At 52.5% G+C, this 26,451-nt stretch overlaps 1 protein-coding gene across 1 annotated transcript in view; it reads right to left on the reverse strand.

Moving 5' to 3' along the window:
• CRTAC1 (cartilage acidic protein 1) overlaps positions 1–26,451 on the reverse strand; it is a 137,217-nt gene continuing 110,766 nt past the window's right edge. Inside the window, exons 6-15 of the mRNA XM_077125676.1 lie at positions 24,963–25,097; positions 21,587–21,732; positions 18,801–18,937; positions 14,808–14,890; positions 13,740–13,840; positions 13,120–13,288; positions 4,380–4,525; positions 3,015–3,057; positions 539–682; positions 1–119 (exon numbers count right to left, since the gene is read on the reverse strand). Of these exons, the coding sequence (XP_076981791.1) occupies positions 1–119; positions 539–682; positions 3,015–3,057; positions 4,380–4,525; positions 13,120–13,288; positions 13,740–13,840; positions 14,808–14,890; positions 18,801–18,937; positions 21,587–21,732; positions 24,963–25,097 (1,223 nt within the window). The remainder of the gene's footprint in view (positions 120–538; positions 683–3,014; positions 3,058–4,379; positions 4,526–13,119; positions 13,289–13,739; positions 13,841–14,807; positions 14,891–18,800; positions 18,938–21,586; positions 21,733–24,962; positions 25,098–26,451) is intronic.

Genomic DNA, 26,451 nt, shown 5'->3' on the forward strand with positions numbered 1-26,451 from the left:
TTAAAGTGCATATAACTGAAGGCAAAGTCCAAGGCCTAGAGAAAGATATGAGGCCAGAGAGAGAGGCCCAGAGATTCTAAAGGCAGCAGAGGGATACCCACCTAAAAAGGCAACTTGAGCTGCAAAAAGGATGGGGAGGGAGATAGAAAACGGGAGAAAGAGAAAGGGGTGGGATGGGGGTGGAGGGAGGAGTTTGGGAGGAAGAAGACAAACACCAGTTCAGAAATTCAGACAAAGATCAGTAGCAGGAGCTAGTTTATAATCCAAGTAGGAAAAGACAGATGGGCCTTAAGGTAAGGGCATTTGTTTTAGGAAATGTGAGAAGGGGAGAGATGAGAAGAGTGAGAGCCTCAAGCGAGGACACAGTACCCAGGGCCCATTAGGGCCTTGGTCTTCCCTGGAAACCCAATGTGGGTCTAAGGAGACTCCATCCAGTCTGGAGAAGACAGGGGCTGGGGATCTGACCCAGGGCCTCCCCAGAGCTCCATAATGGAAGCAACTCCCTTTGCTACTGAACTGTTGCCTGAGCCCCACTTACCCACACAGGCCGTGCCATCCTCGTTGGGTTCGTAGCCCCGACTGCACCTCCTGTTGGTCCGGCACCTGTAGCTCCCATAGGTGTTGACACACACGGGCTTGTCCCGAGGGCACACGAACGGGAACTGGATGCACTCGTTGGTGTCTGAAAGGTGAGGGAGTCACTTACTGGTGGTGTCAGCCCAGGCTGGGAGGTCTGTGACCTGGGGCATGTCCCTTCTCATCTTGGGGCCTCAGTTTCCCCACTTCAGCCCCCTTGGCTGCTCCTCTTGTACTTGATGTCTACACGTTGGGGCATTCAGGTCCTGGGTCTTCTTCTCTATCTACCACGCTTTCTGTAGATGAGTCGCCACACATGGATGATTTCAAACTTCATATCTCCAGCCCCATCTTTTTCCCTGGGCTCAGATTTGTGTATCCAGTGACCTACTTGACAGTTCTATTTGGATATCTAATATACATCTCAAACTTAAAGTGTCTAAAATGGAACTTTAAATTTCCCTCCAGTCCTCAAGCTTCTTCTGCCCCCCTGCCCTTGCCTTCTGTTACTCAGTAAACACCACCATGATCCACTTGGCTCTTAACCAGAAAGCTGGGTGATCTCAGACCCTTACACCATATACAGTCTAACAAGAGATGCCGTCAACTCTACCCCCGCAGTATACCTGTCTGTCCACTTCTTCCTCACTTGTCTACCGCCACCCTACACCAAGCCACCATTATCTCTTGCCTAGATCTCTCCAGTTGCCTCCTGACTGGCCACCTGGTTTCCATTCTTCCCTCCAATCCATTCTGCAATTTGGCAATCAGAGGGGTCTTTAAAAGAACGTGAATCACATCACATCACTCTCCTGCTTAACATTGTTTAAGGGCCCTAAGAACAAAATCCAGGCTCTTACTGCAGCCTCAAGACCCTCCTTTACTTGCCCTCTACTTCTTCCTTGGGCACCCTGGCCTCCTTTCTTTTCCTTTAATATACCAAGCCTTTCTCCTGCGCCGTGGTCTTTGCTCCTGTTCTCCCTAAGGTCTTTGTAAGCAGGATCCTTCTCCTCCTTCAAGTCTAGAGCAGTCTCCAGAGAGCACCTTGCCAAAGATGTTCTTAAAGCATCTTGTACAGCTACCTGGTGCATACAAGAAGGGACTAGATGAGCATCCCTCAAGGGCAGGTGCTTAGCCTGCATCCCCAGCACCCAGTACCATGCTTTTTGGATGGCAAAAAAAAAAAAAAAAAAAAGAGGAGGGTTGAACTGGTGAACTCAAAGTGCCCTTCCAGTGCTCAGCACAGCCTCTGGAATTTCTATACCTGCGCCGTCTGTTTGGAGTGGCTAGTGTGGGGGCATGGAGCGCACAGGGGGACTGATTCCCTCCCCAAGCCACTGCTGGCACTAACACTCCTCCATTTCCTGCCCTCCAGTCTTTTTCCTATGCTCTGGCCTTCACTAGAACACGCTCTCTCCTCTCTTCGCCTGTCGAGCTCCCCGTTGTCCCTCCGGTCTCAGTTAAGCCTTGCTCTCTCTTGGGTGCCTTATCTGACTCACCCTGGACTGGTGTGGGATCCCACCTTTGGGCTCCCACAGCCCCCACCCTTCCCCTCTACCCCAGCCATGATCACACGGTGTGGTTATTGTCTATTTACTTGTGTGTCTCTTCCATTGGCTCTAAGTTTTCTGAGGTCTGTGCTGCTTATTCTTGGATCCCCAGCAGTCGATCCAAAGCCTGGTCTGTATTCGGGGGTAATGAGCGTCTGGAGTGTGGACTTGGGAAGAATGCCACTCAAGGAAGGCATCCTTGGCCTGACCCCTTGCTGTCAGTCAGTGGGGTGGGAAACACTGGGTTGAAGATCTACTGGAGGCTGAGCCTCTACAAGCCCTCTCCTTTCCCATCCCAGGCTCTTGGGGGACTTTCAGAAGGTCATTGGGCCCTTAGACAGCTGCTTTCCTGGCCAGTCCCCTCACAGGCTCCCTCTGCCCACTGCTTAAGCCTACAATCCCCTTTCAGTACCGTGATTACACCCCACACCCGTTTTGCCCAAATGCCCCTGGAAATGTCTAACCTTCTCTGCCAGCCTCCTGTGCTTGCTGCTCCAGTGACCACCTTAGCTGAAGCTGTCAGCTCTCTGCAGAGGATGTGTGCTTGCCCAGCCACCTTGGCCCCAGTAGCCAGGCCTCCCTGAATGCACCGTTCAGGTGGTTCTGTGTCTCCTCCCCGCTCCCATTCTCTCTGTATTCATGGCAAGGAAGCACTGCCAATTGCCAGGACTACGGTGACTCAGCCTGTTGGTTGCTAATATTACACCCACCTTGGTGAGTCACTCGGCGGTTGTCTTGGCATCTGGAGCACCAGGAACAGACAATGCGCTCCCCTCCCCGCCTGCCCGCCCCCTTCTTTGCAGCCTGGGCCTTGCTGGACTCAGGCTGACATTCCCCAGGGAGACTGCTGGCCTATGCCCCATCCTCCAGCTCCTGTAAGTAACTCACCCATGCAATGGCCATTGTCCTGCTGGGAGAATCCTTGGCCACACTGCAAAGTGGGCAGAAGCAGAGATACTTGTGAGTTGAGAAGGTTCCATTTCAGGTCCCCTCCTAGTTACAGCCACAGAGCAGCTGTCACCCTGACCCCATAATGAGAGGTGCTCTTAGCTTGTTACCTGACCCCATAATGAGAGGTGCTCTTGGCTGCAGACCTGGAGGAACCCTTCCTTCTATGGCCCCTTCCTTGAGAACAGGAGCCTCGGGGGATGGCCAAGAAGTTTGGATACAGTCCAAACTTGTGCTCATTCTGCCACACATGGGACCTAGATGGCAGAGCTGGGTTGCCAAATGGAGCCTGTCCTTGGGTCTTGGTCAGGGCAAAATACAGTGAGGATGGGGAGATGCCTTTTGAAGTCTGCTCACTGTCCATACCCCTTTCTCTACAACCTTCCCCACACCCAGGTGGGCCCCTGCAAGCCAGGCCTGTGACCTACCTCTCTGGCCAGGGCTGATTGGACAAGGGTGTATGTCCAACAGAAGGACAGAATCAAAAGCTTTTGGCTAGAATTTGGACTAAGTGATGCCGAGGAGAGCTGGGAGCCTGGCTATACCAGGCTACGGGTACTCGACCATGTCTACATGGGAGTGCAGAGATACAGACTGGTGGTGGCAGTGGGGCTTGGGGACTCGAATCATAACACTTTACACAAGACAGAAAATATCAACTCTAATGGATGAAGGGGCCTGATAGGGATTGTTGGGGAGGAGTCACCCCTGCCCCAAACCACCACATAATGACAAAGCATTAGAGCAAAGGTCTTTTAGCCACCGGAGCTGAGGCTCATCCTGAGCGTTCCCTTGCATTTGTGAGCTACCCTAGCAGCCTTCTTATAAGTCCCTCTTTTGTGTGAGTCTGAGGGGGTCCTGGTACCTGTGGGCTCCCCGGTGATCCCCTTCTAAATCAGAAGGACACTCCCGATCCTGATTCTGAGCTGCTGACCGCCGAGGCCCTGTGATGGGATCTGCATCCCATCCTTAGCGCCCCAGAAGGCCTTCCGTCAGAGACTTGGGAGGAAGCAGGAGGGCGGTGGAGACTCGAGGTCAATTCTGAATTCTGGCTCTGTGACTTTGGGGGACCTCAGTTTCCTCCTCAATAAAAGCATGGAAAAAATACTTGCCCTGCTGTTACTGAGAATTTCTGAGAGGAGGGGAAAAGATACTACCTATGGAGGGACCATTATGAAGCTTGCCCTCTGCTAAAACTTCCATTATTCTAGAAGTTAAGTCTGTCGAGTCCTGGGAAGCTTCAGCCCATGGGATTGTGGATGGTGACTGCTTTTTTGGATATGAGGCCCAGATGCCTTTGCCCACCTCCAGTGGGGCTGGGTCCTGAAGTCTGTCCTTCTCTTGGGGGTAGGGAATTTCCAGCACCGAGTTCATCTCCCCGCTGGCCACACTCCGGCTCACTATCTTGCCATCGGGCCATGTCACCTCCACGCTGCTGGCTTCATCCTTCCCTGTGGGAGAGAAGGAGAAAGGATGAGCAGCAGAGAAGAGCAGGGGGCTCTCAAAATATCATCATTAATTACTCATTCATTCAATAGAAGGATACTAAAGGTTAGGGGTGTAGGGAACAAGATCGATGAGGTACCTGCCCTTTATAGCAGTGCTGTCCAATAGAACCTCCTGCTGTGATGGAAACGTTTACATTTGACCAGCCCAGTGCTGTAGCCACGAGCCACATGAGGCTGTTGACCACTTGAAATGTGGTCAACACTGAGCGACTGAATTTTAAATTTTATTTAATTTTAATGAATTTACATTTAGATAGCCACATGTGGCTCATGGCTATCATATTGGACCATGTGGTTCTAGAGCATTCTAGTGGACAGACCAATCAGCAGGAGCCTGAATTTTGGGGAGAAAGGAAGGCCTGGTAAGCCTGGTGGTCATCCGGTTGATTTGGAGTTCTGACTTCACATTGGTGGTTGGAAAGAACATGGGGGCAGGGCAGGAGAGCTGGGGGCCAGTTTCTACTCTGTGGCTGACGTGCTGTGCAACCCTGGGCATGCCATTTAGATTTATATATACTGAGCTCCTGCTAGGGGCCAGTTTCTCTTTTGTCACTGGAAATGTCCTTGTTCTCACGGGATTTCCACTTTAGTGGGGGTCGGGGGCAGGGGAGGCAGGTAAACAGATGAACAAATACATAATTTCAGATCCGGGAGGAAAAAGTAGGGAAATGGGGTCAAGGCCTTTTCTGATCAGGGCGGTCAGGGACAGCCTCTCTCGGGAGCCAAGCTCTAAATAAGAACTTGGAAAAGATGGGGAAAAAGATCCGGAATGTGGAGGGCGTAAGGGAAAGACCGTTCTATAAAGCTCGGATGTTTATAGCACGTACTGGGCAGCTCAGAGAATGTTCTCCGTGAATCCACACGCACACACGCATCTCTACAGCAATGCGTTACATCACTGACAGAAAGCAGGTTGGAAAGATTAGTCAGGTGTTTAGTCATTGTCAAAGCCCATCCCAGCTCCCATTGCAAGGAAAGAGGCCATCACCTGCGGCAAGGTCAGGGTAATTGGAGTGGGCAGGGGGAGGGGGTGGCCTCACCTGCAGGAGTGGCCATTCTCGCACTCAGTCACCTGGGAAGGAGATCAGTGCTCAGCGTGGAACCTGAGTCTCAGTTGAGGCGGGAGGGAGGGGACACCCACCCAGGGGTGGCCAGGGCACCTGGTGGTGGGGGGACCCAGGTCCTGCAGAGGGCCCACACTCCATACAGGCCACCAAGCATAATTCGAGGGCTGAATAAATGATATATCACCCACATATGAGCATCCCCTACCCCTTAAGGTATGTAGATGCTGCTAGGACCAGATTCAACATGAACGTGCTGTTGAATTTATATTCGCTTTTGGTCTTTATTATCAACTAATGAATTTTACAATGATAGCTACAATGGAGGGGGATGTTAGTCTGTGAAATAGTTTATGTCTAAAAAAGGATTTCTCATATTTTAGAAAATTTCTCATATTTTAGTAAACCTTGTCCAGACTTGGAGGAGAAGCTCTGTGCAGGGTTCTGCCTGTTCAGGTCCCCTCTGGGGCCGAGATGGCGACATGGGGAGGGAGCGAGGGCATGGGGAAGGAAGTTGCGCCTTGTGAGCTCCTCACCCAGCTTCTCAATCCTCCCTGCCTTCGGGTCCCTTTTCCTTGTCTCCCCTGGGCCTCCACAGAAGTGGTATTTGAATGTTCCAGCCCTGCTGCTGCTGTGCTGTGCATTACCGAGGGCGGATGTGTGGAAGGAGGAGCAGCCCCTTGGCCTGCAGGTTGGGGTGCGGCCGAAGCGGGGAGAGGCCCCAGGGCAGAGACTAAGCCCGCAGTTCAGCTTCTCTTCCCAGAGAGACGCCCTCCTTCCAGGACCAGCCTTTCTGGGTTTTGCTTTATTAAGCCGGAAACATTTCTCCTAAGTCCCTATTCCCCCACTTCCTCAATCTACAACAATTCCTTTTGGGGGACAAGGGCGGAAATGGTACTGGGGGTGTTAACGAGGCAATTGCTTTTCCTTTTGCAGGAGTATGGTGAGATTCAAGAGAGTTGGCATTTGTAAACTGTGCAGTGCCCAAATTAAATGGCACATGAAAAAGTAAACAATTCTCATTAGAAAATAAAAGGAGACAAAGAAATTATGTTTCTCACCTAAGCTAACAGAACAATTTCATGAATATGTTTTCCAGCCTGACTAATGTGCCACAAATAACTCAAAAGAGTCACCGAATATTCATAGATGATCCCAAATTTACATCCTGCACTTGAGGCTTGTATTTCCGAATCCCACTTCCTTCAAACCCAGGGAGGGGCCAGGGTTATTACATGACTAAGCCACTCAACACACATCTCAACAGAAGTCTCTCCTCTGCCACTGATAAGATGCTGCCTTGGCCTCAGTTTGTTCATCGTGAAATGGGGCTGTTGGCCTAGAGGTCTGACAGTCTGAGCAGAGAGGTCATCTCCACTGCACGTGAGCCCCGCACCCACCCACCGCTGGACCCTCACCTTCAGCATGCCCCCCCCCCATCGTCACTTCGACGTGGGAGGTGTCTTTTAGTTCCCATATGGCTTTCCCTTGTCGGTTATGACAATAGTGGACACTTACTACATGTCCCAAATGTAGCAAATGCTTTCAGGTGTTAGTGCATTTACCCTTCACATTTCTATGAGGAAGGTGCTGCTTTTATAATTTCCACAGTAGAGATGAGAAATCTAAGATTTGGAGAGATGAATTGCATGCGGTTACCCAGCCAGGGCTCGACTGATCCCAAAGTCTGTACCCGCTATCCCTCTGCTGTGTGCCGGGGCTTGGGATTCAGCAGTGAAAGAGACAGACCCAGTCTCCATCACGGAGGCGTTGAGTCCCATGGGAGTGATAAACATATGTGATTATTCTGTAATAAACTGGGAGGGGCCAGTTTATTATAGCAATGGCAGTAATAGCTTTCATACCACTTGGTGAGAGAGGAAGGCGGTTGAAAAAAAAAAAGACATTGCATTTGGGTGCTGCAGGAGGAATAAGAGTTTGTGAGTGCCTGGAGTACTCCTCCAGGCAGAGGTGTGTAACACATGCACGTAGGGTGCGTTCAAAGGCCAGGGAAAAGTTCAAACAGGGACGTAGAGGAGGCTGGAGGTATATGGAGCCTTCCTATGTGAGGTATACTCTAATCCTGGCAACAACCTTTTATGAGGCAGACGTTTTATCCCTGTTTTCCAGATGCAGAAGTTGAGGCTTGGGGAGGTGAGGTGCTCCCCTTCCCCAGGCTGCCTATAAGACCCATTAGGTCTCCACACAGTCCACAGTTGAGACCCCCCCCCCCCCACCTCCTGCGTGAGGCTGCAGGGAGAGGCTCTGCGGAGACCTGCAGTGAGTTGCCTCAGGCGGCTTTCACAGGACAAAGGCCAGGAGGCACAGAGAGTTGTGCTTTTTGGAAGAATTACAAGCAAAACAGATGGTGGGAATACAGTTGGTGGAATATTTTTGCACTTTAATAAAGTAATTTTTATACGGGCTACTGAATTTTCCCTCCCTAAATGAGCACCAGCCGGCTTGGAGGCAGCTATGAGTCACTTGCAATTAGCTGAAAGGAGCGTGGTGGGGAGGGGGCGGGACGGCGCAGTCAGGACCTGGGGTGGCCCAGCTGAGGTGGGGAGCCCCTTGTGGGGGCCAGCAGGGGCATCTGATTATGGGGGCTTGGTTTTATTTGCTGGGTTTGGTAGTGAGCCCCTCAGCTCGGTGCACTAGGAAATGGAGAACCAGGAAGTGGGATCTGCAGGGCTGGGCCTGGGGGCCATGGGGTGTGGCCTCATTACACTCAACAAGGGCTATAAGGAGGAGCGCTAGTTTCTGAGCCTGGTGGATGTCTGCACCAGGAGTAGCAGGGCAGGGGAGGCAGGTGGAGAGAGGCTCCGGAGCACGGGCGGGGCTCCACCCATCTCGGTCAAGCGTGGGGCGGGTAGGGGCTGATTCCCCCAGAAGGAGGGTCTACTGGATGCAACGGTGTGGGGCCTCCGGGACCAAAGCACCGGCAAGGGCCCTGAGTTTTCCTTGTGTGATGCGTGCAGCCAGATGCTATTCCCAGGAGGTCAGGATGCCTGGAGCCCGTGTGCCCAGGAGGTCTGAGAAGGGCTGAAACCTCTGCGGGTGTGTCGTGCTCACCGACCAAGGCCCGCTGGGCTCAGAGAGGGGGCTTGGGGCCAGGTGCAGAGAGGAGCTGCCCGCGCCGCCCACGGGGACAGGCAGGGCTGAGGAGGCTGTCTCCTGCGTGCACACTCACAGACATGCCAAGTGCCAACACAAACTCCCACATCTTGCAGCAAAGTCATGGAGGAAGGGAGCTGCAGTGAGGGAGGGCCGCGCGGGGCGAGGAGCTCTGGGGCTGCTGGAAAGAGGGCTTCCTCCTCCCAAGGCAGCATGGGCCCCACCTCAACTGCTCAATAATTCTGAACCTCAGAGCATGCCTTTCTAGGGTTTGCATCCGGACATCCACCTCCCCGCCCCAACACCACAGAACAGACTGTTCAGAATTGGAAATGCTCTAACCGTCCATCTATCTATAGGGGACTTATTAAATAAATCACAGAATGCTGCCACACAATGAGATACCATGCAGCACTAAAAGAAAACAGAGAGATGCAAAGACTTGGAACGACGACCAGGAAAAATTTGTAAGAGATGAAAGTAAGTTTCAGAATAACGGGAAGAGTATAAACATTTTTGGTAAAAAAAAAAAAAAAACCAAAAATCCCACCCAGCATATATCTATAAATATGTTCCTATGTATATTACAAATAATAAAATCATATAAAATGCATAAAACTATGAGCAGGCCAAGCTGGACCATCGAATTTAAAATTACCATCTTCTTGCTCTCCTCCACATTCCAAATCCTCTTACCCTGCTTTTTCCATAGCACTAAAACCTTCTAGCATTTTGTGTAATTACCTACTTATTATTCATCATGTTCTATGTTTCTCCTCCTCCCACTAGGATGTAAGATCACCAGTGTCAAGAATCATTGTCTATTTAATGTTTGGCCATAGTAGGTGCTCAGTAAATGTTGATTGAATGAAAAAATCAAATAGTGTTGGAGGAGGGAGTAGGGGAAAATGCTTACTTTTTACTTAATATCCCAGATACAGTGGTGAGATTGTGGGTGATTTTTACTTGCTTTTTTACAATTTGTTATATTTTATATTGCCAATATGCATTATTTTTATAATCAGAATAAAAAAGTCATCTAAAGACAGTCTGGCCTCTGGAATGCTCTCTCTGGCTCCCCTAAATCCCTACCTTCCTACTAGCTCTAGCTCACTTCCTTGGGAAAGCTGCACCAGAGCAGAACTCATTTCTTCTGCTCTGTCTTCACGGGCTGGGCCAGGATGATGGCGAGAATGACCGTGTCTGTCTGTCTGTCTGCTCCATGGGTCTGTGAGCCTGGAATGCATGGAGCATGTCTTCTTCATCGTATTCATCTCTCTCCCTACATCTCTCTGTTTCTTCCCTCTCTGCTCACCTGCACCTGTCTCCTGCTCTCTCTCTATCCTCAATCCTTTCTTCCCCCTGGCCCTCCTCTCAGCAACTTCTCCTCCCACTCTTCTGCTGGCTCCTCTGTCAGTCAGAATGGCCTGTGCAGGGCCCACTCTGTAAAGAGGACTTGGAACTGCAGGGACGGAGCCCGTCCGTCCCTGGCCCCTCATGGTGTCCCAGATTTGTTGTCCCTGCTGCCTCCTGAGCCACCTGGGGGTGGGGGTGGGGGCGGCCTCTCCTAGAGCAGAATTCGGAAGGCCTCTCTGGGAGTGGACCCCACCAATAGGGAGGAGTCTGCAGGAAGCCCCCCTGGAGCAGTGAGCCAGTATTCAGATCAAGAACAAATTCCAAAACCTTGCAAAGCAGCGAAGGATTATGGGGTACACCTAATACTGAGCAAGGGGGCAGAGGGCCCAGAGGCTCTTGAGCACTGTTGATCCTGCCATGTGACCTGGCCGAGGCTGCCCAGGTGAGGAAGCATGCCTGTTTTCCATTGATTTGCTGCGAGCCTCAATTTCCTCATGTACAGAGGATACTCGGATAACTTCCCACCTACGATCCTGTGGTGGGTTCTGATACCTAAGTCATCACGTCGTGCTGAGAATTGAATGAGGTGCCTCACGCAAAGCACTTCATCCAGTAAGTGCTCAACACATGTTGGTTACTGCTATTTCATAAGAGAGAACTGTGTTATTATTTTTTTTGCATGGGCAGGCACCGGGAATCGAACCCAGGTCTTCGGTCTGGCAGGCAAGAACTCTGCCACTGAACCACCGTTGCACCGCCCGAGAGGGCTGTTTTTAAAGGTCATCTTGTACCTTCAGGGCCAGCAGAACCAGTGGCTGCCTTAGGAGTGATGGCTGCTCCGACCGCAGGCTGACTGTCCAGGGTGAAATAGCCCGAGGACATGCTCGTATAACCCGGCCGTGGGTCCCCTAAAATATTTATGACTTCTTTTTCAGACTACATAAATATTATGTGTTCCCTATAAAAACACACACATCCAAAATAACATATGGAAGAAAATAAAAGTTATATACTCAGGCAGGGCTGGGTTTAAATCCCTGTTCTGCCAGTTACTTAACATTTGGCAGGGAGCAAGTTTCTTAATCATTCTGATTTCAGTTTCCCCATTCCTCAAGCGGGATAATAATGCCCCTCTCACAAGGTGGAAATGAGAATTATATGAGCTAACAGGAGTAAACTGCTCAGTAGTGCTTCTGATGGAATGAGGGATGCTCTCTTAGCCACTCAGAGATAATCACAATTCACACTTTGGTTCCTCTTTTATCAGTTTTTCTTTTCTGTGCACATCTGATGTGTACATAATATTAGCATACCTATATTAATTTGAGGCCATACTGCATATTCTTTTAATAGTAATATTCTATCACCTCCTAAGGTGCTAACACATGGGGGAAGGAGTCTGCTTTTGAACCTAGGAACATTTCCTCAAATGCTTTCTTAGCCTCTGTGTCTTAATCAAGAAATTCTTGGCTTTACCCAGTGGATCTCAACCTTTTCTCCACTATTCTAGCCTCCTACCCTCTGTCCCAAGAAAAGCTTTTTAGACTTTTTCCCTTTAATTTCCCCCATGGTGAATTTTGTTAAAACTACCTATTTTGGAATAATTATAGATTCACAGGAAGTTGCAAAGGTAACACAGTGAGGTCCTGCGTCTTTCACCCAGTTTCCCCCAAGGACCACATCTTAATCCTAGTATGAACCCAAACTGGGAATTTGTCATTGTTACCATGTGTGTGCTTAGGTTTGTTTCATTTTCTCAGACGTGTAGATGTGTGCGGTGGCCATCACAGTCACAATACACAACCACTCCAGTGCCCCCAGGAACTCCCTCGGGCTACCCCCTCATAGTCACACCCACTCCCTTCCTTTCCTTCCCACCATCGCTAACCCCTGGCAATGACTAATCTGCTCTCCATCTCTATAATTTTGTTACTTTGAAACATTATAGAAATGGAATCACACAGTATGTGATCTTTCGAGATTGCCCCTCTTCCCTCACCAGAATGCCCTTGAGCTCTCTGTCCAGGTTGCCGCGTGTATCAGCAGTTCATTCCTTTATGCTGCTGAGTAGTGGTCTATGCATGAAGGGGCCACACTTGGTGTAACCAATAAGGGCATTTTGGTTGTTTCCAGTTTTTGGCTATTACTAATAAAGCTGCTATGACCAACCGTGTGCAGGTTTTTGCGTGGACATCGGTTTTCATTTGTCAAGGATAAATGCCCTGAAGGACAACTGCTGGGTCAAATGGTAGTAGTGTGTTTAGTTTTTAACTTCTGCCAAGCTATTTTCCAGAGCGGCTACACTATTTTACATTCCTACCAACAATGTATGAGAGCTCCAGTTTCTCCGCATCCTTGCTAGCATTTCATATTGTCCCTATTTTTTATGTTTGCTGTTCTAGTAGGTACATACTGATAGATCATTAATATTACAGAGATTCTATATGTCTGTGGATATACATCTGTGTTTTTATACATACAAATAAAAGAATAAGATTTTTTTTGCTCTCCCCTGCTCGAGAACCACTTTTCATACCAGTGTGGGTGGCACTGAGAATGCACAGCTTCCCTAAGCCTTCCTTTTAAGAGAAAACACCAGGAATTTGGTGAGTCACTTTAAACACTGAACCAACTTCTAAGTGGCCATGGAAACAGCTGGTTAGACAACTGAGGGGCAGGCCAATATAAGAACAAAGTTGCAGTCTTAGACAAATGAGGGTTAAATACTCTCACCCCAGGTGAGCTTGAACGAGGGAGGCACTGGGGTGGGGACCCTGCAGGGAGCAGGGATTGAAAAGCAGCATTGTCCCCCTCCCTTCATTTTGAGCTCATCTCAGCACAGGGTTTGCCTTCCAGGAGACAGTGTCTGCTGTGGGCAAACAAGGCAGAACCCAGAAGATGCTCGGGCACGAGTCCCTGAATCCCTCAGCGCATGGTGAGATACAGTTTTAGCACCCACTGCCCCCGGGACAGCTCACTGTGCCTACGGGGGCCCCAACTCACCCAGTCCGAAGTGTGCCACGGGCTCCATTTCGCACAGGTAGCCAGAGCCCCCATCGATGATCCTCAGGTGGGCCCCACTCTTCCTGGTGTAGAGCACGACCTTGGCGCCCCGCGCGAAGGCCCCGAACCGGGTGCGCGGCACCACCCGCAGCCAGTTGTTGCTGAAGCCCTTGGGTGGGAGACAAGCAGATGCTGGGCTTCAGCGGGGTGGGCGGGACATGCTGGGGGGAGGGGGAGAAGGGAGGGGGGGTAAGGGAGACCGGAGCAGGGAGGGAAATAGAAAGGACAAAGGAAGGAGAGAGGAAGAGGAGGAAGCCGCGCTAAGGAAGGCAAATGAGACAACGACTGAGGGCTGAAGAGAAAGAGAAGGGGCTGGAAAGAGAGGAGGGAAAGCCAAGAGGTGTAGGAAAGAGAAAGTGTTTGGAGGAGAAGGGAAAGCGCAAGGCAGCGGGGCAAAGGGCTTCTCCCTGAGGGTGGCTCTTGGTGCTCTCCTGTGACCTTGGGATTTCCATCTCCCGTTCTCTGGCCAAGCGAGTGGCCTGGTTTCCTCCGCCCTCGTGCACCCGCGCCCACTGGAGCACACCTGGCCGGGCTGTCTGGGTCCTGAGGTTTGTGCACACCTGATTCACCCGGAAGACGGATAGAGGCTGAGCCATGGACTCCCCGTGGGACAAGATGAGGTCCAGCATGCCATCTCCATCGAAGTCCGTCACCACACCCCCTACAACAAGGCAGACTTCACTTCTGGCTCTAGGCCGGGAGACCCCAGGGCCGAGGGGCTCCCTTCTGGGTGCAGCACCCCCAAAATGAGTGTGGGAAGCAGCGAAGGGAAAGGGCCTGGGGCTGGGAGACTCAGACTTGAAGCCTGTTTTCTCTCCTTCCTGTGTGAGCTCAGGCAAGCCACTACAACTCCATGTGCCTCAGTTTCTTTGCCTGGGACACTACCTACCTCTTAGGAGTACGTGACTGTGCAATAGGATAGCGCTTGCGAAGGGTGTGGCACCTTCCACCGGTGCATGGTGGAAATTCATGGGAGAGGAAATTCCATTCTCCCTCCCGGACGTGGAGAGCATGGGGCAAATGACTCAGATGGGAGGACTTCTTTCTGGGTTTCTATTATGGTTTGAAAAATAAACTCCCTATGTATTGGCCCAGCTTTTGTCAATTTATCAAATGTTTGCCTATACATGTCTGCCTATACATGTCTGGTCTCACTACGACCAGAGCAGTGAGGAGGGCAGACCTAACATCCCCAGTGTACAGATGGAGAGAACAAGGTCTAGAAGTTGAAGACACTTCCAAGACCACAAAGCGAGGCAACGGCAGGCCTAGCTCAGTGCTCCTGGGACACTAAACTGAGTGACGAGTGGGAGGGTCCGACGGTAGGGACTCCTACCAGCAAGTGTCACTGGAGAAGCCTCTGCCCATGTGTCCCCACGCCCCTTGCAGCCCTAGGATTGATGAATAGACTGTGCCCTCCTCTGCTTCCTGCCTACAACCTCCAGGGGCTTCCTCATTTCCTCTCTCACCTTCCCTTGGGTAGAAGGCTTCAGAGTGGCAGGGACAGGAGAGGGGAGTGAGAGGGATCTGGACATGAGATTGGCTGCCCGTCCCTCCCTGGTACGCCCTAGGGTATGGACAGCACAGAGATGGGGCGGTGCAGGCTGAGGCCCTCAGGTACCCCTCACCTGTGCCCCGGCCCTCGGGCTCCAAGGCATCGCCGGGATTGAGCTCCTCGATGAGGGGGTCTCCATGCTCCCTGCGGATGACGCTGCAGGAGGAGACAAGGCTCATTCACGGATGAGTAGCACACCAGGGTGGCCCCCAGCAGCCCCAGACATAGAGGCTCACTGGTGCTATTCTGTCCCCTGTGCATTGCCTGGTCCCACTGTGCACGGGCTGCCACCTGGATGCCTATGAAGCCGTTCTCTGTTCACAGACCCCGCCTACACCCTGGCTGCTCCCTTTGTGGGTTTTAATATACATCGGTAAATATTGATTTTTCCTCTTCTAATGGATAAATTACAGACAGCCTGGGGAAGGGTAGTTGATGGATAGAGAAGGAACAGGGACTCAGCTACCTTCAACTGACCTTCACATTCCTTCAAGTGGCCCCTGGGTTTCCCAGTTTTGAATCCTATCCAGGATCCAAACCCCCCCGATCATCCTGCTGGAGGCAATCCCTTTCTGCTCTGCCTTTATCACTTTCGTGGCCTTTATCACTTTCTACCTTGTGTTACAGCTCTGTGCAAATGCATCCTATCTTGCCGGTTAGACTGAGAGCTCGCTGCAGGCTGGGACCATGCATTTTTCATCTTTGCATCTCCCGTGGCATCTAACACTGTGCCTGGCTCTCAGAAGGCTCCAAGCATATGTCTGCAGGAAGCATGGATGGATTCCAGAGGCAAAGGGGGAGGAAAGGGGCCCCTTTGCAGGGTTCCTGTCTGTTTTGAATTCTGATTCTTGGCAATGTTCACTTCAGAAAAGTTCACTGTGAAAGTTCTGCTTTTCCTCTGCCCGAGCTTCGTGCTGATGGTGGTAAGCTGGAGCTACTGGCTTTCTCCTCCTTTCTGCTCAGCCCTGGATGCCTGGGCTGGGGAGCAATGATGAAGACAGGAGGGCCAGGAGGAATCTGCGGCACGCCCCCCACCACACTTGCAGCCCCCATGACGAAGGGACCCCTGAGGGCTGGGATGTGGCCAGTGCTTTGCAGGAGGTCCCTGGGGTCCCCTGAGCTGGGGGCTGGTCCCCTGGGCCAGACACACACAGCACTGCAGAGCTTCAGGAGGTCTGCAGGGCTGAGCAGATGCCCCAGATGTGGGTCTCCCGCCCACGAGGGGCATCTGTGCTGAGTGCGTCCATGTGCACAGGTGGGACAGTGATCCTGGGGGGGGCACGGGGTGTAGGTGTGCATGGGGCATGCACACCGCGAAGGTGTGTCAGCCTCAGTCTGACAACACCCATAGTTCCTCTGACCACTTGTGTCCTGCAGACTCTGCCACAGCTGAACAGGTGAGCCTCTTGGTTCAGGTGACAGTGACATTGGTGGTTCCACCTCATTGAACACATCCTTATGTAGCAACTCCTAAGTGCCGGGGACTGCGGGGAGTAGAGGCGTGGCGGGGCTCAGAGTCCAGGAGGGAACGGCTGTGCCGATGGTGGAAGGCCTGGGGTCAGAGGGGCGAGGGGAGCATGGAGTGGGGGAAGCTCACCCGGATTTGGGCGATCAGGAAAGGCTTCCCAGAGGAAGGGCAGCTAGGCTGAGACCACAGCCATGAGAGGGGGCAGAGGGGCAGGGGGTGCGGGCAAGTGAGGGTCCAGGTCGCCACAGCTCAGAAGGGAACGTGTGTCTGGTGCTCAGATGTTAAGGGGGGGTGGGGAGTGACAAGGCTGGGGACAAAGGCAGGGACTGCGCGTCATGCAAAGGAACAGGGACTTAACCTGAAGGCAAAGGAGAGCTTCAACAGGATCTTAAGCAGAAGAGGGGTGTGACCAGATTTGCACTCTCCCTGAGAGAGTAAGAGATGAGCGGTGCAGGGGTGGAGAGGTCAGAAAGATCAGATGGGGTTTGGAACTAGAGCTGGGGTGACCGTGCACGCCCGGGTTGGCCGGGTACAGTCCCTGCTCCGCCATTTGTCCCTCCATTGTTAATAGGCCCCTTCTCTCGCCCAGGTGTCCTGGTTCAGTGACGAACCCTCCGGTCGTGCTGGGCATCACTGAAGGACTTGGGGACGATCAATTGCTCATTAACAGAGACACTGCTTACCTTCTTCGGCTGATGACATGTCTACTCGCCCAGGTCCCTGAGCACCAAGGAATCTAGTGCTCTTGTTTCTGTGGCCTGAGAACCCCCCAGTCTCCTCTTTCTCAGATACTACTGCCTGCCCAGCCCTGGAGCAGGGCCTGATTCAAATCTCCCAGACCTGGGCGAGTGAAGGCCGCAAACATACGGAGGCTTTGAGTCTCCAGGGCCTGGCATGGGAGTCCCCTGCCAGGGAGCCCTGGACGTTCCATTCAGCGACAGGCGAGACGCCCTCGCGGTGTGGGGCAGGTAGGGCTGCAGCTGAGTGGCCACCCCATCTGTGGCTCTTCTCACACTCGATGCTATGTGCTCAAGTCTCAGCCATCTGCCATGGGGACCCAGAGCACAGACAAGTACTTGGGAAGTGGCTTCAGCTGCCGTTGTGTGCCAGCAAACACGCGAACCCTCAGACCACGTGACGAGCCTGTCCACTGAAGGTCCAGTCCAGCCCCCTTGTCCTTCCCACCACCGCAGTCAGGCAGCCTAGGGGAGGGCTGGGAGACTTGAAACAGGTCATGTTCCAGGGACAGGCAGGCAGTGTCTGAGTAGGAGGAGACCGGGGAGGTACCTGTTCTCAGGCCACGGAAACAAGAACACTAGACTTCTTGGTGCTCAGGGGCCCTGGCGAGTGACACCTTATTAGCCAGAGAAGGAAAGTAGTGTCTCTGTTAACAAGCAATTGATCTTCTGCAATTAATCTGGAAGTTGTGAATAAGCTTTTCGCAAGGCACCTAATTAGTAAATCTGGTGCCTTTGGGAGGTGATTACATCTAGCCAGGATTGATGATTTGCTAATAATTATGTTTTAAAACATGCTTAGTCACAGCGCTCACCCCTTTTTTTCTTTTTTGCATTGCATTGGCAGGCCCTGGGTATCGAACCCGGGTCTCTGGCATGGCCAGCGAGAACTCTGCCTGCTGAGCCATCATGGCCTGCCCAGCGCTCACCTTTTTATTAATAGTTGGGGTCCCCCTGGGAGAGTGGATGGGGGCCTTGGGAAGCTGAGCAGGTGATGTGACCAATTTCCTGAATCCTCCCCACCCGGTCCTAAGCACAACAGCATGTTTCAGGCCAGGGATAGGGATGTTTCAGGCCACAAGAGTCCTGAAGTTTGTTCCCAGACTTTAGTCTGATAACAATCACCTGGTACCTACTGGGCTTGTCAAAAACACAGATTCCTGGGCCTTGCCCCCTGACATTCTGATTCAGGAGATCTGGGGTGGGCCCTTGGATCCTGCATTTTAAGTAAGCACCCTGGGTAATTCTGAGAAAACCCAACACTTCTTCCCTAGATGCACTGCTCAGGTGCTCGCCGATTCCTTCTGTTTCTATAACTCTTTTTGCCTTGTTTGTCACTAAATTGTCTCATCCAGCATTTCCCAAAGGGGGGTTAAAGAGCATCTGTCCTAAGAGAAAATCTTGGAAAGAAGTGCCCTGTGGCCAAATCCATCAGAAATACTCTATCCACCTTTTGGAACCCAAAAATACACACAGGCATGTTAAAGGCTCTGAGAAGTCCTGCAGTAAATAAACCTGTTTAGCTTTGTTTAACGAAGATTCATCCAGATGGATTTGACCCTGTAACTCCTTTCTGCAGTAGTGTGGGTTTGCAGCCTGTGGCTGTAGGGACCACGTTTCTCTGCCCAATTTCCTGCAACCACAGGAGGCCATCTCCTTGCCCAGGACCCTCCCTCCATCTCTCGGCAGCCTCTTGCTCATTCCCTGCCCTTCTCCCTTCCTTCTGTTCTTTCATTAAAGACCCTTTCTCCACCTCAGCACTGACTCCCTGGTCCGTGGAACTCTCCCCTCCGATACCTAAACCGTCTTGTTGACCCCCCCGCCATCAGTGGGGCGCAGCCTCCAGCCAGCCCAAAGCTACCGGAAGAGGCGGTTGGCTGAGGAGCTGCGGTAGGCGATGTTGTTGAAGAAGACCTCCAGCTCCTGGTCATTGTCAAAGTCAGCAGCGAGGACCGTGCGGACGGGGGACGGCATGGAGAACTTGGGCGAGGCGATGTCCTGGGAGGAGAGAGGGCTGCAGGTTAGTGGGGATGGATGTGCAGGAGGGAGGGGGGTGGGCCAGAGGTCAACTCTCCCCTATGGGGTGGGGTGAGGTCATCAAAGATAAAGGACAGCCTGGACCCAATGCCTCCTCTTTCACCTCCCTGTAAGGGACATGGGGTGACTGCATTTTAGGACCATGCGAATCTCAGGCTCCTTGTAGGAGAACAAGGAGGTCAACAAAATCGTCACAATGCACATCGGCGAAGCATGATGCTTTTCCCTGAACTGACCACACAACCCGCTCACGGTCCTGTGAGCAGGACGGACATTAGTGTTTCCATTTTACAGGTGAGGCAGCCGAGCCCTACAGAGGGGCAGCTGTCCCGGTCTTCTGATCCAGGAGCTATGCCCTTTCTGCTAAGCACCCTTCCTGAGTCAGGAGCCAGGTGGGCATTGGAGAGTGCTGTGTATTTGAATCCAGGTCCTCTGCTGACCAGCGGTGTGGTCAGCCAAGCTATTCAACCCCTGGGAACTCATTCTGTTCATCAGGGACATGGGGATAGTAAGAGCCACGCAGGTCGTGAGGACTGCATGGAACACGCCTGGCACAGAGCGGGTCTGAGGTGGGGCTCTGAAGATCGTCCTGGCCACACCCAGGAGCCCCCCTCGACCCCTGTCCTAAAGGAAAGTGGGAATGCCCGCCTTTAGCTGTGTGTGTTGTTGCATTTCCTACCTTATTTTGTTTGTCTGTAGGGAGCTCTGTTTTTGCTTTTTTTTTTAGACATTTACAGTATCAGCTACATCTCCCCAGGGCTCCTGGGAAGACCCAAGAATAGCCCAGCTGGGTCCCCAAGGTGCTGGCATGGCCTGAGGCAAAGCTGGCAAAGGGTTCCAGGTATGGGACTTGCTTTCAAAATACAAAGAGAGCTATACAGGGTGATCTTTCATTTCTAGGCAGAATATTCCCATTATAGGAGATCTTTGTTCCTTAAAGACTCTGGGACCCTGTCCAAACCCAATGTCCCACCAGGAGAGGGCCGAGGAGGCCACAGCAAGTGTCTCTGGGGTGGCCCCTCTGCCCTGTGGTGTGGCCCTGCCCCGCGGCCTCCAGTGGCAGGCCCACCGCATGGGCCGCAGGACTGAGCTGGCCCGGAACAGCTGGAGAGCCGATTGCTCTGGGGAGGCCAGGGAGAGAGTTTGTCACCATCAGTGGTAATGAGGGTGATTAAGAGCCTGGCCAGTTGGCCAGGGTGGCCTGAGTAGGGCCTTAAGAACTGAGGAACAGAGACCTCAGGATCTCTGGCTTATTATTATTCTATTGATCCTATGAAAATAGAAAGCTATATGTAGCCCCCCTGGGGTCCCCACATTGGATGTTTGGGCTTCTGAGATAATGTGTGTAAAGCACTTAGCACAGTTCCTGGCACACGGAAGGCACCTGATAAATGGGGATTTGTTATTATTATTATTATTTTATTCCCATGAGCTCTCATGGAGAAGCCATCAGAAGAGTTAACAGAGCTCCTGACCTTGCATTACTGACATTTAGCGCCAAATAACTCTCTGTTGTGGGGCTGTCCATGCGATGCAGAGGTTTAGCAGCATCCCTGGCCTCTTGCCCATACAGGCGCCACCCCCCGAGTTGCGGCAGCCGACGACTGTCTCCAGACATTGTCACATGTCCCCTGGGTTGGTGTTGGGGTAAAATTGCCTCTGGTTAAGAGGCACTGGGTGAGACTCAAAAGCTGAATAAAGATGAAACGACCCCAGGAACAGCCAACCTGAGCTCAGGTGTGTCTCCTCCCCACCCAGAGAGCCTGCATTTCCAGCTTCAGCACAGAGGGCGCGGCTGGGCCTGAGCACCCAAGGCGGCTGCCCACAGGGGAGAGGAGGGGCCTTCAGCCATGGCCTCTCCATGTCACACAGAAGTAAGGTCCTTGGGAGCTTCCCTGGGATCATCAAGCCCCAGGCGAAGCCCGCACCTCTCTCACACCCTCAGTGGGTTTCGGCAAAACCTTAGCGCCTTCAGAGCAATTTAGGTCTCTGAAATCTGCTTCAGTGATCCATGGCCCGCATTGCCCTCCACTGAGAAGGCCCCGAGCTCGAGCTCACCATGCTGGTGGCACCTCCTTAGCTGCCACCAAACAGCCCTTTTGAAGAATTCTTGGCATTAGCCAAGAACTGGACAGCTCAGGAAGGGGACACAGAGAGGGGCTCTGGGTTGAGGCCACTTGCTTACTCACCATCAGCTGATTTTCTTTAAGGGCAGCTGCTGAGACCTCTGTGGCCTCAACCTTGTTTCTCTCCTATCACCGTGCCTTTGCCTGAAGCTCACTTTGAAAAGCTCAGGCCCGGACCTCAGAGCAGGCTTTCCAGGAGCCACCTGGGAAGACGCCCTCCATCTAGAGAATGAGGTCCAGGCCTCAGAGGACCCTCCTTTGCCCTGCTCCTGCCCGCCTTGGAGGCTGCTCTCCTCCCCAGCCCGCACCACCACTGACTGGAGGTACTGAGGTCTTACAGATGCCACCTTCGCTGGGACCCCCACCCGACCCAGGACTCCGCCTGGTGGGAGCTGCAGTGCCTCCAATGAGTCGGGGCCAGTGGGTGGTGGGCGAGGAGGCTGGGGCAGGGCAGGGGGGAAGGGAAGGGAGGGTCTCTTCTCACCCGAAAGCGGACCTTGCCGTGGGCGCTCGTCTGCAGGTAGAGGCGGTGGGGGCCATTCCAGTTGCCGTAGACGATGTCCACTTTGCCGTCACGGTTGAAGTCGGCCAGGGCGACCCCGCGCCCGTGCTGGTGGGGGTCGTCCACGCCTGGCCAGGAGAGGCGGGAGCCCTCAGGGCAGCGGCCCCTGCACACGCCGCAAACGCTCATCCGGACCAGCTCCGGGAGGTGCAGCCATGGGGCGCGGCCCTGTACTAGCCTTGCCCTCCCGGGACGAATGGAGATCTCAGAATCTCTCCAGAGGGGTGGAAGGTGGGGTGGTCCGCTGGTTGCAAAGGGAACAGAGCCTTGCCTTCAAGCTGCATCTGCCCAGCATGCACGCTATTTTTGCTCAGTTTTGGAGGGACATGGGTGGGGGAAGGAGACTGGTAGAGATTCTAGAGGAATAAAACCTTTCCTAGCCACCTCCAACGCGCTACTTAAACCTCTCTCTGGCTCCCCAGTCTTAGGACAAGTTCAGGTTCCTGACTGTGGATCACAAGGGCCAGCCCACCTCTTTGCTTTTCATCTGGTACCAAACACCCTCCCCTTATTCATTCTGCTCTCGTCACCTAGTGCTCCTTTCATTCCTCGAATGGCCCATGCTCTTTCCAGCTTCTGGACCTTTGCTTCAACTGGCCTGTCCAATTGGAGAGCTCTCCCCCGGCTCTTGGTTGCCTGGCTCCTTGTTATTTTTCTGCTCTCAGTTAAAACACCTTCACTGAGCACCCCAGGTCTCCCCCCACCCCCCAGCCTTGTCATTCTCCCTGACAGCCTCCTCTTCTTTTTGTCCCTGGCACTCTTCACGATGTGTGGTTTACTTGGTTAGGGTTTGATTTTCCCTGCAGACCCTTCACTCTAGGAGGTAAGGACTGCATCTTTTCTGCTCAGCTGGGTACATCAGCTTCTATCTTGGTGTCTGTGTGGCCTAGGAGTTTTCAGTAAAGACTTGCTGAATGAATGAATAGACACACATAATGTAATAGAAGGCAAACTGGGGACGCAGGTGACAGCAGCAGAAATTCGGCATCCATGACAAAGAAGCCAGCAGTGTGCTTTGTGGGATCTGGGAGAGAAGCTGTACATTCGATGTCACATGCTTCGGCCATCCCAGCACCTGCCGGTGGCCAGCACGCCAGAGTTCATCACAGAGGAGGATGGGGATTGGCCGTGCTCAGCTCCCTGGCCTGACCTGACACCTCTCCCTCTGGCCCAAAGTGGAACTGAGAGGGAGTGGCTGCCGGCTCTCACCCTCACCCTCCTGCAGACAAACTGCTGTTGGCCATCAGGCCCTGCAAGATGGCAGGCGATGGGGCGGCCTGTTGGAGGTGGGGATCACAGACCCCAGGCCCAGGGGGCTCTCACCAGCTGCAAAGAACGTGATCCTGGGGGTTGGCGCCAGGGGAAGGTGGGCGGAGGGGGAGGGAAGAGGCACAAGAACCCTGGGGGCTAAGCATCCTCTTGGGGAAGGGAAGGATCTTGGTGGGTGTGGGTTGGTGGGACCCCGGCTTAAGAAAGAGTGTTTGCGAATGAGTGGGGGCAGCCCCCAGCCTCCAGGATTAATATCCCATTAATTCTCTGCAAAACTCCCCAGCCCAGATGTCAGTGGTCTTCTGCATTGGCCCATTTCTCTCCTATCTATGAGGCACCTCGACAAAGAGCTGGTTTCCTTTCACAGGAATTGTCGGTGCCAGGCTGCATTTCTCAGCAGCATCTGTTTGGGTGATGAATGCCCCCTTGACATGTCTTGTTAAACCCCTGCAATCATTCTGACTTTCAATTACGGGCCTAGTGCCTTTCCTCTCTCCTCCCGGCTGATACCTTCTCCCACTCCAACGTGTTCACTCACCTCTGCTTCCATCTCTTTAACACCTTATCAAATCCTCTAGGTTCTACACTGCACGCCCAACCCCTGCCCCACCTCACACACACACTTACCCCTCACTTTATGGTTTTTGAGCAATGAGAAAAATTTGCTGCCAGAGTACAGCACTAGGAGGGGTGAGTCAGGGGAGGGCAGGCCAGGGGAGCTGCCTCCAACTTTAGCCTTGCCAGGGAGGGAAAAGAGGGTAAGGCAAGGAAGAGGGGCTGGATGGCTCCTAGCCAGGGGTTCCTGGGCCTAGAGTTCTCCAAAATAGGGGTTTTTGAGCAGCAAGCTGAGAGAGCCGGTGCTCATAAGTCAGAGAAAATGGATGGGCACATGCCCTGGGCTTTGACGCTAGCTGTCAGCACTACAGCTTCCAGGACCTTTGATCTATGCATCCATCTCCCCCACTCTCCTCATCTTCTGGAAGGAGGTGAAATCGAGTGTTCCATTCATTGATAAGATGGGGAGGAAATGGGTAGAGAGAAGCGGTTGGAAGGAAGACATTAATAGATTGATTATACAAACTTTCATTAAGCATCCATTCAGTCATCCAGCAAAATTTACTGGGTGACCACTGTGCCAAGCATCGTGCCAATAATGAATAGGACAGGGCCCCAGTCCTTGTGGAGGTCACAGATAAGTCCTTACAGCCGCAGAGAAGCCGCAGAGAGAGACACACACGCAAGGGGCAGTGGGAACACCGTCAGGAGGCACAGAGGACGGGGGCAGGGAAGGCTTCAGAGAGGAGGGGGTGTGAGCTGACTGCTAAAGGATAAACAGAAGCTCTGCAGACAGAGAAGGGCGAGAGGGCATTCCAGGAAGGGGAATGGCAGGTGCAAAGGCCTCGTGGCAGATGAGGGATGAACACGAGGAAGAAAGGAAAGCAGAGCCGGGAGCCTGGGCACTACTGTCCGTGGATTTTATCCTGTTTTTTTTTTTTTTTTTTTTTACCATAGCTATTTGTTTCCTCTCCAGAATGTCAGTGCTTTGCGTGTGTGTGTGTGTGTGTGTGGGGGGGGGGTGCAGGGGGAAGGAGTGGGGACATCCCCAGCTCCAAGTACCAGCCCAGCACTTTGCAGGGAGCTCAATAAATGTTATTGGATTGAACTGAATGTTTAAGATAAATGTGGGAAGGGGCCAAGATGGGGAGAGACAGCTCGGAGTGGGAGCTGATGCTGAGAGACACAAGCAGGACTCAGAGCAACATGGACCAATTCTAATTGCTGGAAAACAGATAATGGCTAAGAATCCCAGACCCCCTTTCCCCAGCAGGAAACATCCCCTGGGGCCTGGCTGGAGCCTGGGGGATGTGGAATCGGAGGTGGCAAGCAGCATTTCTCGGTGTGGTGCAGATGATGACTTGTCTCCGGGCTCTCTGAGCCCCATGGGAGCCATGCTGGGGGAGGCAGGGTCAGCCCAGAGACCCCACGGGTCTGTGGGGGCGGGGCACAGGCAGGGGCTGCGCTCACTCACCAGCGCTGGCCGCAGCATCCACGAAGGTGCCGTCGCCCCGATTGTGGAAGAGGAAGTTGGGCCCGTTCTCGTTGTCGCAGAAGATGTCGGAGGCGCTGCTGCTGAGGATGGGGCCCACGCTGACACCCCGGCCTCCTAGGAGAGGACGCCACCCACAGTCAGCTGCAGAAGTGAAGCCCCTGGCTTGCCCGGAGGACGGGGGTGGCCTCTGAGGCCCGAGAGAAGCTGTGATAGAAACCCTCGGAAGAAGCCGGGGGAGCAATCTTCCGGGTGCTTCCCTGAGCCTCAATCCGGGCTCGCAGTCTCCATAAACCTGTGTGGAAGGTGATGGAACAGGTGACAAGGCAAGCGTGGAGCAAGACCAAGTCACTTTGTGCCAAAAGAACGATTCCACGTGCTCAGGAACACAGAAGGACCGCACCGAAGCCAGCAACCTCTCTTCCCTTCTCAGAGAAATGGCTGGATTACGGTAATCCTGAACCCGGCCTGACCCTCACTGCTTTGGTCATGTCCCAGATTCCCTGACACTTTTCTGGCTCCACCTGAGTCACAGTGGCCAAGACAAGAGGGTGTGGTCCTGCTTTAAAGACCTAGGGGAAGCAGCTCCAGCTGTAGGTATGACAAGGTAAACAATTGGAAACCACCTGCCTGCCTCTCAATGCAGACTGGGGAATGGATTATGGTACATCCCTATGATGGAATATTCTGCAGCTACTAAAAAGACTGTGTATAGATCTAAACGTATTAACCTGGAGGAGTGCCCATAATGTATTGTTAAGTGAGAAAGCAGTAAGCCAAGTAATGATATTAGATGACCCTATTTTTATTTAAAAAATAGGGAAACACATGCTATTTCTGAATAGACACACTTGTGCAAGCTTGTTCAAGTGTCGACAAAAGTGTCCTCACTTTTTTTTTTTTTTTTTTTTTTAAAGGAAAGACAGAGAGAAGGAAGGAAGGATAGAAGAAAGGGAAACATCTCTCTTGTTTTTATTGTATTTTGTTTCTTTGTTTTTTTGTTACATGGGCTGGGGCCGGGAATCGAACCGAGGTCCTCCGGCATAGCAGGCAAGCACTTTGCCCGCTGAGCCACCGCGGCCCGCCCAAGTGTCCTCACTTTTGTCTGAGCCATTAATACTGCTTGCCTTGAAGGGTAGGACTTGGGGAGGGGTAGAGAGACAGTAGTTGGCCTTTTCATATTGCAACATGAATTGCTTCTATTGTTTGAAAGCAAAAATTCAATGAAGTATAATTTTAAAAAAAAGAACGAAAGAAATTAAGCCAGCTCTACATTAGGGTTTGAAGTCTCCCAGATCAAATTTGCATTCCCCATATCAAGAAATCCAAACTTATGAGGCCTTGAGCAAATTGCCCCTAACCATTGGATTTCAAATAAAGCCTCAGCTTGCAGGGCTCTACCCAGCCCAGGAAAACCGACCTGCACTGAAACCTCTGTCCTACCCTGGTCACGCCCCAAACATTGGGAATA

Source organism: Tamandua tetradactyla, chromosome 13 (assembly GCF_023851605.1).
Source record: "Tamandua tetradactyla isolate mTamTet1 chromosome 13, mTamTet1.pri, whole genome shotgun sequence".
Lineage (NCBI taxonomy): Eukaryota > Metazoa > Chordata > Mammalia > Pilosa > Myrmecophagidae > Tamandua > Tamandua tetradactyla.